Source organism: Silene latifolia, chromosome 8, assembly GCF_048544455.1.
Source record: "Silene latifolia isolate original U9 population chromosome 8, ASM4854445v1, whole genome shotgun sequence".
Classification (NCBI taxonomy): domain Eukaryota; kingdom Viridiplantae; phylum Streptophyta; class Magnoliopsida; order Caryophyllales; family Caryophyllaceae; genus Silene; species Silene latifolia.
In genome coordinates this window covers 16,168,752-16,181,139 of record NC_133533.1, presented here as the reverse complement: position 1 = coordinate 16,181,139, position 12,388 = coordinate 16,168,752, and the positions used below count along the sequence as shown (strand labels likewise).

Genomic DNA, 12,388 nt, shown 5'->3' with positions numbered 1-12,388 from the left:
TTGGAGTACTTTTATTTTTTTAAAATTACAATAAAAACATGTGTATAATTAGTTAGTAAATAATAATTGAAAAAAGTAAGAGAGAGGTTTTAGTGGGGTAGAGTGTAGAAAATGATTGGAAAGTGAAAAATGATTAGATTAATTGACCCAGGTCGTGACCTTTTGCTTGGGAGGGTGAACATGGGTCAAGTTAATAAGGAGTGATTAAGAGTAAAATTCTAATGGACCCGATTAAGTCGACCTTTTGCTTGGGGATGGTCTTATAAGGTCAAGAGCAACCAAAAGGTCACGCTAATCTCATGCTTAATTGTTGGTTAAGGCGACCCAACAAGGTCGCGACCTCCCTCGTGACCTTGCTTGGGGATGGTCCAAGTAGGATATACTTAACTTTTTATTGTACTAGTCTTTGAGCTCTAAAGAGGTCCATCTATTACTGTGCGGGTAGTGCCCCAAGTATTGTTAATCTTCTTTTCAGTGAACATATAAAAAAGGGAACAACACAAACTACATTAACCGAAACACCTACTAGTACTACTATAGGAACAACAAAGGTAAATCAAGACTGGTAGGCAATGCTAAGGCAGAGGAGGATACTTATCTTACCAGCAACTCAATTGTTGGGAGAGTTTGTTGAAACTTGTACTTCAAAACGTATTTACTCGCAAACACCTTGTAATCCAACAAATACATCAAGTATTTAGTCGCAAACACCTTGTTACAGTTTCACACTTAACAGCTATAGCTGATAAATTCACTATTAGGCAATCCTCCCAATTTGGATACACTGAAATCTAATTAAACTCCAATTTTTGTACACATTAGAAATACAAATGTAAAAATGAACAATAATTCTACTCTTCTATTCAATACATTCCGGATGCACTGCAGATTTATCAGTTACTTTTCCTTCCCCAAAGTACATAACAACAACGACGCAGCTATAAGCGATTTTCCACTGTTATCATAGTACTCTGCTTTCCAACTTGTCAGGTAAAATCTTTCCTTGTAAATATTCTATTCCACTTGGAAAACATCTTACCCAACGGAGTAATAATCCCAAAATTGTGATAAGGAACTTGCACGACACACCAATTGGGCAGCTAATATATTCTCCTTGCGGCTCAATGAAGGTCCAAAAGGTGTCAGGTAGACAAAAACCATGCTACAAGTAGTTAACGTTCTTCGCTATTATATCTGTCTTAACCATCATTGGCAGCATGATTACTCGGAAAGTTGGAATGCAAAAGATGCACCACTTGCCATCTCACTTCTCCCCTCCTAGAGCTTTGAGATCATTTTCTTTTAGTTCAACATACTTCCCAAGCCTACAGTAAAAAAAATGGCAGACAAAAATAATGTACAAACACCAACAATCTTGATAGTTTTTATGGTGAGCAGGTAATAGTTTGTAGATGGTTTAACGTGTTTTATTATCGATAAATTAAACTTTAGGTCCCCTGTGCAAGAATAGAATTAGGTCCCTCAAAGTTAGGGATGGGATTTGCAGATCGCGGATCTATCCAAAATTCACAATCCATACGGGATCCAATATAATTTTTCATGTAATCCAACTATCCAAGTACATACCCGATCCACAATATAATCCAAAAGCCAATTTGACCTAATAAAAATGTACTCGTATATTATATGGCCAAAATTGAAATTTCAAGTGTAATAAAGCCTATATTTTTTAAGAAACTTATTTGGATGGACCAATAATGGATTTAGTTTGGATTTTTCGTATTGGACTTGGATATAGGTTTTTAAATAATGAATCTAATTCGGGTTTCTAAGAGTTTGGTTTGGATTGGATTTTTTTCCTTTGCTTTGATTCCATTTCGGATCAGTTTCAGCTTCAATTGCCATCCCTTTTGTTTGAAGAGAAGCAAGATGCATCGAGGGGCTAAAGGGCTGAGGCAAGACAGAGAGGCCGTATTTTTGATAACAAATTTGGATTTTCCAAATAAAATTTTGGACAACAATACCCTTTTAAGAGTTTTCAAATTGGCAAACATGTAAATAAGTAAAAGTTGGCAAAAATGGGGAAAAGAAATGGCGTAATTATAAATTTAGAAGAAAAAAATAAGAAAATTGTGTATTAATGAGCCTAGTTAGGTGAGCCTTATCTAGAAGGCACACCTAAAATGCATCGAGGCTTTTAGCTAGTCCGTCATACAAGGTGTGCTTTAAGGGCACTCCAGGCGAGCTTTTTTTAAAATAAGGTTTAAAACGGCGCTAGCCGCTAAGGGGGTGAGACGCCAAGGCGAAAGGGGAAAGCGCGCACCCTTTGGACGCAATGCACTCCATTTTTAGTAACAACTTGGTATTTTCCAAATAAAATTTTGGGCAACAATACCCTTTATAGGAGTTCTCAAGTTGGCTAACATGTAAGAAATAAAAGTTAGGAATAACAGGGAAAAGAAATGGCATAATTAAACATCGAAAAAAATACTGAAAGTGCGTAGTGTGAGCCTTATCTAAAGGGCGCACCTAAAATGCACTGTGGCGTTTTGGCAAGCTAAGGCGTGTCTTACATGCACTTGCGGCGTGCATTTTTAAACTAAGGCCAACCCTACTTGGATGACGATTAAATGGAACAATGGGGAAATGGAAAACACGGGAACGAAATCCAGAGCAAGATTGCCTAAGACATTATAAATACACCACATCCATACGCAATACAATCTAATACTTAATTACTTATAGAGCGTCTCTTATTCAACGTGATAGAATACGCTCTAACCCGAAACTGGAGTAAAGGAAAATGTCGAAGAAAAGTTTTGGTGGAGTTATGAAAATGCAAAAGGTGAAAGTGGAAAGAAGAATGGCTAGCCGCTGAACTTCAAATACGAGGAACTTAATGCCATACTTTGGTATTTTAAAACTCATGGGAGCAAAATTACTATACTGATTTCAAGCTCACTACAAAATATAATTTGTGCCCATAAAAAATAATGCCATGAGTGAGCCACCACTCTATGACGTGATAACTCTTGTAGCTAATTAAACAGAATCTTATGCACCAAATCATCACAGCTTCAAAAGGAGTAGATCTTGATGATAGGTAATACAAGGTCTGCCTCCTATAGTCTTGTACTATAACTACGAAGACCAGAGAGAGGAGGTCAACAACTTCGAAAAGAGAGGATCTTCATGAATAGGTACTATAATTCAGATTTCTTTTACTATAATTCAGATTTCGTTTAAAGGAAGTCACAACAGATTACCGCGCCATTTAAAAGCAAAGAATAGATGATTGAACCAAAACATGTTGGCTTGTCAAAAAAGGAAAAGTTATACAGAACCTAACATTTCTATATAAGCTACTTGGACATGACTACTAATGCCAACATTACCATCAAAGTGTACCTTTGTCATAAGATCAATATTTTATGTTATCACTCTCTCCCTCACAAGGCAGCTGTCCACCTAAGTTGCAAGTCCCAATAAGTTGTCCAGAATCCAAAGTCCAAACCTATTTTTCTAGCTAGTAATTCAAAGAGCAAGTAACAAAATCATACAAACTTGCATCACAAGATGTTCTTCCCTCTACAAATTGGAGGACCATACAAGCTCCAAGGTTTTGTGTGAGCTTGTACGACATCACTGATGATTTAGAGATGCCATGTTTTTCAAAAGCTTGTCACTCCTATATATTAAAAACTCAAGCAATAAGTTTAAACTACGATGGTTTGACCACAATCTATGATATAACCATCTTAACAAAGTGTTGTTAAAAAAAATTCCTTATCCAGTATTGCAAACAGTTTCAAATTATAGGGGAACGCTGCCCATTTGAACCCTCGTGCTTGGAGTGCAGCATCTTTGAAGAGGTCAGGGTAATGGTGATGATGAGATGACTAAGTTGATCAAGCTTTTAACCATCCGTTTGATTGTTATAAACATACACGGTGACATACGGAAATTTTTAGATAAAGAAATTTAGGATCTTGAGGCACCCATCTCACACACATGGTAGCATAAATCGGCTAATTTTTGTCATATTTGAGAAATTAAGCTGCAGAAAAAACCTCACATGCCGTAACTTTTAAGGCACAAAAAATATTTCATTCTCTCAACATAACATTGTTTCAAGCTACTAAAGCAGAAAACAGAGACACCATCTATCTTAAGATACATACAAAACGATACTTGGTCACTTTTAGCCAATACTAGTATACTACTAGTTACTGGGCAATATGCAGAAAATAGAAACTTCCATCAAAATTCCTAAAACAAAACAAGGAAAGCTGCAAACTTAATACTTACCTGAGGTCAGTGGAAAGCCTGAACCCACCAATGCGTGTTCTTTTTAGGGTATGAATCTGGACAAGGTTAAACAAACAACATGACCTCGGGAAAATTCTAAATCACGGAGTAGTTGAAAAAGATAACCATAACAATATTAAATATATCATGAAAAGGGTTTTCTATTCTCACACGCCCAAAACAAAACAAAAAAGATTGTTTAAAAAGCACGGATTCTCATTGGTACTTATCCACATTATACATGTGTTACTTTTTAAGAGGTGCTGAGAATCATAATTTCATCAGTCAGTTAAATATTACTGAGAAGATGGTGTGATAGTTGTCAAGTACTTCCAAAATCTAGTGTGGAGGCATAAAATGAAAAAAAAAAAAAAAATAACTAACTGCCAAAAATGTTCTTGGTTTTGATACCACTGTAAGGCTCGTAGCACTATTAAACTTTCCTATATGTATGTTGAACAGAGACATATCTGAGTGAAAGCAAGTAAAGACAAGTGCAGCTGCCTGATAGAACTGATGGTCACCCTAGTTAGCGAACACTTTCTCTCACAGGAGACGAAAAACAGCCGCAATCATGCTGTCAGTAATTAAATATTAGCTCAAAAAGAGGAACCAACCTCAAGCCCAGCATTTTTCACCATCTCGCGAACCTCATGGTTTCTTCCTTCATTAACCTGTCAATTCCGCCATAAATTAGTTGGTAAAGAATCACAACCTCGCCAAAGCTAGCAACCATTAACCCTTTATTTGGAGGGATACAATTTCCCTTGTTTTGTCAGCGGGGCTGAATAAAAGTGTATGGGGGATGAAATTGAGAGATCCATTTTCCCACCTCCAAGAAAAATCATAATTCCTCCAATATATGAAAGTTTTTGAGTAAATCATAATCCAATATATGAAAAATTTGGAGAAAAACTCTCTTGCTCCATTATAGAGACAAATAGAAATTTCAGCTTCAGGAGAAGAATATGATGATTATGTGGAAAAACAATGCAACTTACAACACTAATAACTATGAGCTACGCCTGCCCTTTATATCTCAACTACCTGGAGACACCATACAAGTATACAACAAGCCATTCTCTTTGTACAACAACATCATAGCCTTAATCCCAAAATGATTTGGGGTTGGCCGACATGAATCAACCTTTAGAACCGTCACTGAGTGGTCGCCCGCACACCACAAAATGGAAAGAGATAGAAAGAAAAGAGTGAAAAGCGAATGGGAAGGAAAACATAATACAAAAGTCAAGGTAAACCTATAGGTATAAAAATCAATAATTCAGTTTTATATTACAAAACTTAGATATAAATACAAATTAATAACAATTATTTTGAAAATAGAAGTAAAAATTAATGTTTGAAAATTTTAAAAGTAAACAAAGCATTATTATATAAGGAGTTTTAAGAAAATTGTTTGATGAATCTCAAATAAATGAATAATATTTAAAAAAAATGAAAAAGAAGTTTAAACAAACAAATACTGCTGAAACAAAAACAAAAAATCATATTCCATCATCCACACGTGTCATTTCCCTCCACAATGCTCTCTCCGTCACCATACACTATTCAATCACAAGTGATCTCCTATCATTTTGAATCACCTTCATCCAAGTTTTTTTGGGTCTTCCTCTACCCCTTGCAACCTTTTATGTTCCCCAAGTTTCGAGCCTCCTAACTGTTGCATTAATAGGTCTCTGTCTCACATGGCCAAACTATCCTAACCAATTCTCCATCATCTTGTCCTCTATTGGTGACACTCTCTTTGTATAACAAATTAAATTGATCCCTCAAAATTAACATGCATCCTTATAATTCCTATTAGAAATCATAATAATGCAACCAAATTCAAATTTGCGAAAATCAATGCATACTGAAATGACACATTGGACTCTGAAATACTATGAGAAAAGAACCATATATACATGTCATAAGAAGGAAAATTAACAACGCTTACCACAATACGAAGACGGTCTTTGGGTTTATCTGGCTGCCGAGGAAGTAGTTCCACATATTCAGGAGTACAGTGCACACCATCAATTGTTGTTCCCTGGCCAAGGGCCACTAAGTGACGTTTATGGACATCACCAACAACTGTGGCAATATATCTACAGACGCCAACTGAAGTTAATCACAAACTGATCATACGATACTGCACTAAACATGGTGGCAAACTTATGTGATCATTAACTCCAGTTAGACTATTAACAACGTAGACACGGGATATCCACCCCACAATTCTATAGATAAAAGCAGTTGTTTATACTTCCAAAGTTCATAAATATATAGTACTCCATGTAAGATAGTATACCATCAAAGCATAACTCATGATTTATTAATTAGATTGACAAGAAAGATTGAGATACATAGGCATCTAGTAAGTTATGTAAAATAGCTAGGAATTTTATACTATAAGATAGAATTTCGGAAAAGCACTTGAAGTAAAATTCATCATTTCAAATTTGAAAAGTGAAAAATAAATTTCAATTACAAATTTCCTGCTTGGGAAACACAAACAATTCAAAACTAGAGTTTCGATCTAAAACTAAAAAACTTAAGTCATTTTGGAATGCTCATTTTTCCTTTTGGATAGCCAAAATTTCTACCTGTCACACTCTTTCTCCTCCCTCTCCAATTTACTCATAGACAAAATAATATAGGAACTTTCAACTCACACCATGGAAATCTACTTCTGCAAATTTGTAAAGTTGAAATGAATAAATACATCAACTGTGAACTACAGTCCATTAAAATTTGCAGAGCTCTAAAAATTTGATAATAAACCCCAAAATTTACTTCTGCAACTTTTAGCAATTAAGGAAAATGCATACTTTGATTAATCTCCAAGTCCTACATGACAAACTGAAGATATAAATTAACTTTTTTAAGAAAGCCTACTTGAACAACCCTTCCCAACAATTCCTAGCACAAAACCATGAACGTAGAATAGAACTTCTACGTTGAAGCTATTGGAGGTCTAAGAAACTTAGTTTATCTTGGCCCTAGGTCCTAGCACAAAACATGAACAACCCTTCCTAACAAAGCACATGCAACACAATTTGGCTTGATCGATACCAAGTTTGGTTACTTGATAAAGAAAATTAGAAAGGTAAGATTAATTATGATCATAAACAATGACGCTTGTAATCTTGTACAAATAAACGCCCAAAACAGAGTCAACTCCATTTTTTTAGGTTCTTACTCGGGTACGAGAAAAACAGTACATTAAGTTTATATTTTACCACAGAAGAGGAAGATCTTTACAAATTGCCTTCATTATCAGAAGTAAAAGGGTACTTACTCCTTTGTTAGATTAGAAGAAGGGTGTGATACTCTTTGGGCAAAGTCACCTGGACAGGAAAAAAACCCATTAGAGCATTATTGTCTTCATAAGTAAATCATAACTCTAAATTGTACTACATAATCTTGATACTACGAAGTTAGACAGAGAATTGTAAATTTACCATCATTGGTGACAATAATTAACCCCGTTGTTGCAACATCCAGGCGGCCCACGGTAAATAGACGTGGTTTTAGCTCTCCAGGAAACTTTTTGTCCTGAGGGCATGCCAAGCAATATGATGACAGATTAAAGTATGAAAAGCTTCAGGGTGTCAAGATAACCAAAAAAAATGTGAACGAAGTAAAATTTGCCTATGATGCACGTACCCAACTTTTTAAGAAGTCATCAAATAAACACAAAACAGACTTCGACTCTTTCAGACCAGCTGAGCATATGTACCTGAAATGATGAAAGTATATCAAGCAAAGAATAACAATGTCTTCAAAGTTCTGAATTACAACTTAAAAGACTCTTGCAGTAACAAAGATTGAAAAGGAAAAAAAAACAATAGGTCTTTGCAAACATTGTTGGATTTGAAAATATACCCTTTTGGCTTGTTCAGAGCAAGATAGACCTTTGGTGGCAATCTTTTAGGTAGGCGGTTTCCATTGACATAGATAACGTCTTTACCTGGATCAACTCTTGTCTGCACATCATCCATAGTTAGTAAATAGCTATTCAGTGCCACATAGACAAAAGTTAACAAAGCCTTCCTAAAAAGAATCTGAACAAATCACAATCTGGCGCAAATTTTGATCAGCGCAGACACTTTCAACAAGTGATTAAAGGCTTAAGTGTTGTTTGGTTGCAATAAGGGAAGATAAATTCACATGAACTTCAATTTCACATGAAATGGAAATTCATGTGAATTGGCCAAAAGGTGTTTGGTTGGCATATGGGCATTAAATTCATGTGGGAATTTACACTTCCCATAATTTTGGCAATCAAACAGGTGCAAAAAAGCACATGAATTTAAAGGGGTAACCAAACAAGTCCTTAGGGTGTGTTTGGTATATCAAAGGAAAAGAATCATAAAAGGGATAGGAGGGGAAAGGAAAGGATTACTCCAAATTTCCATCATTGTTTGGTTACTCTAGGGAAAGGAATACATTAACCACCCTCACTACACCACCAACCACCACCACCTGCCACCCTACACTGCCGTCAGCAACTTGCAGCCGACATCAGCGCTTGACTCGATCCGGCCCACAGCAGCTCAACAACCCCACTTCCCCACAAAACGCCCACCCCACCCCACTTCACAATCACCACCAAACCTTTAAAAAACCCTCCCCCACCCTCAGATTACACCAGGGCTGGCGTTTTCGAGCGTGGGAAAGGATATTTCAGGTGCGGGGAACGGTTTTTAAGGTTCGGATTGGTGATCCGCCCGGTAATGACGTGCTGAGAGGATTGCCGGCATGGCCCCGTCTTGTAATACTATGGTTTTATGAGTCTCTGGGTACTCTATCGAGTGGCCTTACTCTGTCGAGTAAGGGTGTTTTGATTGACGAAACAGTGTTGTGCCTGTAGGGTACTCGATCGAGTAGCCTTGGCACTCGATCGAGTAAGTGGCACTCGATCGAGTACGAGACTTACTCGATCGAGTAGGTCGGGTTACGGGGGTTAATTGACGGGTTTTGTTAATAAAGCGGATTAATATATTATAAGTTCGTCATCTTCCTAAAACACTTTTGCTAAAACCTAATTCACTGTTTAAGAGAGTTCTCAAGTACGTTACTTTGCTATTCCGCTTTATTGACAAATTCCGGAGCTAGAGAGGTCGGATTTCATTGTTCTTTGCGTCATAGTGATCCTTGCGTCAAGGGTAAGATCTACATACCATTTTTATAACATTTGGTTAACTTTGTTTAAACCCTAATTTTGGGAATTGGGGGTTTTTATGATTGGTTGTGTATGTAGTAATTGTATGATTATGTGATAGGAGTAGGATTCGTAGAGGAGAGGTTTTGAGACAGCTGCGAAGATCGTCTGCTGTTTGTGTTGCATTCCAGGTAGGGTTTTCCCTACTCAGTATTAGCTACATAATATGTGTGGTGATTGTGCTGTAGTTAATGATTATTGATTGATTCAGACGGTTGTGATTATATCTTGATGATTGATTTAGACGGTTGTTGATTTTGGTGTTATGGTTATTGTTTATTTATTTGTGTGTGTTCTTCGGGGCGTGTCCCTGGCTGAGTGGAGTCACTTGCGGGAGTGGCTTCACGCCCATTATTCGCCTTCTGTGGAACCCGCCACAGAAGGGATGTGCACATTAATGGACTTGGGTTTATCGCTCGATGGAGATGAGCGGGGATTTGGTGGGTACGGCTGCGGTCCCCCACTGGCGGTGTGGAGTACCTGTTGCGATGGGTACTTTGGCAGGCTACACACTTTACACACTTTAGTGTGTAGTCAGTTACGAGGAGATTGATTATGGAGTTTGGGGTTTGATGTGATGACTGAGTTGTATGACTTTTGTCTTTTGTCTGTTGTGATGTATGTTGTGTAATTAGTACTGACCCCGTTTATTGTTTTAAAAACTGTGGTGATCCATTCGGGGATGGTGAGCAGTTAATGAGCAGGTTTGAGTAGAGGCTTTTGGGCTAGCTGGGATGTGTCACCACTGATTAGAGTCTTCCGATGTCGTACTTTAGTAGTTTGAGACATTTGGTTTTAAGAACATGTATTGTACTTTTATCAGTTTGGTTTTGGAATTGTAATCACTTAAACTTTATTACTATTTAAATTATGTTTCGTTATTGTCATTTGATTATCATTACCTCGGGAAACCGAGATAGTGACGTTCTTATACCTGAGTGGTCCTGGTAAGGCACTTGAAGTATGGGGGTGTCACACGTCTGCGGCTGATTGTAAGGAGGTGGTAGTGATAGTGGTTGGGTGGTGGTAGTGGGGGCTAGAAGTGATGGATGTTTGTAGTTAGGAAAAGGGAACGGGTTACACTTAGGGTGGAGGGAAAGAAGGTAGAGGAGTATGGGGGTAAGGAAAGGGAGAAGGGAATGGGAAAATGGGATAAACAAACATCAACAAAGGGAATGATTGTTTTTCATTCCATTACCCTTTCTTATAGACCCATTACCAAACAGCCCCGTTATTGCCTTATACATCATGTCGTTGAGAAGCACCTAACCTGAGGTTTATCACAGACAGTGCCGTTGACAGTCACCTTTTTTTGAAATATGAGCTCCTCACTGCTTCTCCGTGATGCCACTATGAAAGGAAACAATGAAACATACTTGTGAAAATAGGAGACGCGGCTTGACTTACAAGCAATATGCAAAAGCAAATAATCATATAAAACTGTGTAATGACTAATGACAGGCTTCTGATACGTGATAAGTGAAAATCAATCCCCTGAAGCAGAAAGGTGAGGTAGTTCACAGGAAAACAGAACGCATGTTCCAAAATTTGAAAATTTGCATAGCTGATCAAGGAAATCATGGAGGGAGTAATAACCGCAATTCTTGGAACATGTGATCTGTTTTCGCCATTCTATTCTGGAGTACTTACCATTGTCATTAGATTGACAGTAATGTCACCCTTTCTTATCAGTTGCGCCCTCAGTAACTCTCACTCACAAAAATTTGTCGGTTACTCAGTTTTATTTGTACTCACTTTCACTTCGTTTGAGATTCGCTCGCATTCAATCAAAGTCCGCTCTCCCCTCATCCTCTAGTTTTTCTAACAGAATGCAAAATCCAACTATTTGTTGCTAAATTGCTTTTCAATTGCCAAATTAGACTTACATACTTCCTTATAACTCCCTCCGTCCAGGTCATTTGTTTACCTATTTTATTTTTGGGCGTCTTAAGCGATTGCTTATATTTCTATTTTAGGAATGCCTTTGAATTTCGGCCACTTCTCATCCAAGGTAAACAAATGAGCGGGATGGAGGGAGTAATCAATAACAAACACAGAATCAGAAGGCAGCTGCAAATGCAAGAGTAATTATATTTAAATAATAATTGAGACGGAAGGAGTAATACCGCCAGCAGCGGCGAGGACCTTAGCGAGGCGCTGAGGAGGCTCGCGAAAGCGCTGGTTATAAAACCTACGAGCGGCTTTCGAGTACCTTGGTTCTTCCGTCGTCGTAGTCGTTGTTGTCGCTTTCTTCTTCTTGTCAACAACCGCCGCATTCCACGGGGCGGTCTTATCGGCACGTGATTGTCGTGAACGCGTCGGCGGAAACGCGTGAGGGAAGAAATCGTCATCGGAGCGGCGGGAGAGTGGGGTGCATGTGACAGGGTGGTTGGGGGAGAAGGAGGGTAAGTCGCGGTGGTGGAGGGTGGTGAGGGAAGAGCGAAAGCGAGAGGAGAGAGCGCGGAAGGAGGTGCGGTGGAGAGAGAGGAAAGAGAGTTTAGTAAGGGTGGTGGTGGTGGTGATTGTTGTGGTGGTTGCGATGAGGGATGCCATTCCTGGAATTTCGCTGTGACTACGCCGGGGATTTTTGTGTTTTGGATAGGACGGAATTACCGGGGTTTAGGCGCTCCTACTTTGTGATTCTCAGTTTCGGAATTCTGACCATGCTAGACTGAGTTTGGGCTCCTAATTTGGGGAATGGATAATCTCCATTTCCTTTCTCTCCATTTTTTCTCATAATCTCTTAAAATAATAACTAGTGTAGATCCCGCGCAAATGCGCGGTAAATATAGACCTTTTAATTTTTAGTGTATTAGTTATAGATTTTAGATTTATATCTCACGAATTTTTATAAAAAAAACAACTAATATTAAAATTAATTAAAAGAATTAA

The 12,388-nt window shown here is 38.0% G+C and overlaps 1 protein-coding gene across 1 annotated transcript; it reads right to left on the bottom strand.

Moving 5' to 3' along the window:
- Window positions 1–721: 721 nt before the first annotated feature.
- On the bottom strand, window positions 722–12,147 carry LOC141596487 (putative ribosomal large subunit pseudouridine synthase SVR1, chloroplastic). The gene is made up of 10 exons (XM_074416664.1): window positions 11,623–12,147; window positions 10,767–10,846; window positions 8,158–8,258; window positions 7,939–8,011; window positions 7,734–7,827; window positions 7,571–7,619; window positions 6,227–6,377; window positions 4,887–4,943; window positions 4,270–4,325; window positions 722–1,325 (listed from the first exon to the last, which is right to left on the bottom strand). Exons 1-10 carry the CDS (start codon window positions 12,047–12,049, stop codon window positions 1,265–1,267), a joined length of 1,149 nt encoding a protein of 382 aa, XP_074272765.1. The 5' UTR covers window positions 12,050–12,147; the 3' UTR covers window positions 722–1,264.
- Window positions 12,148–12,388: the final 241 nt, after the last annotated feature.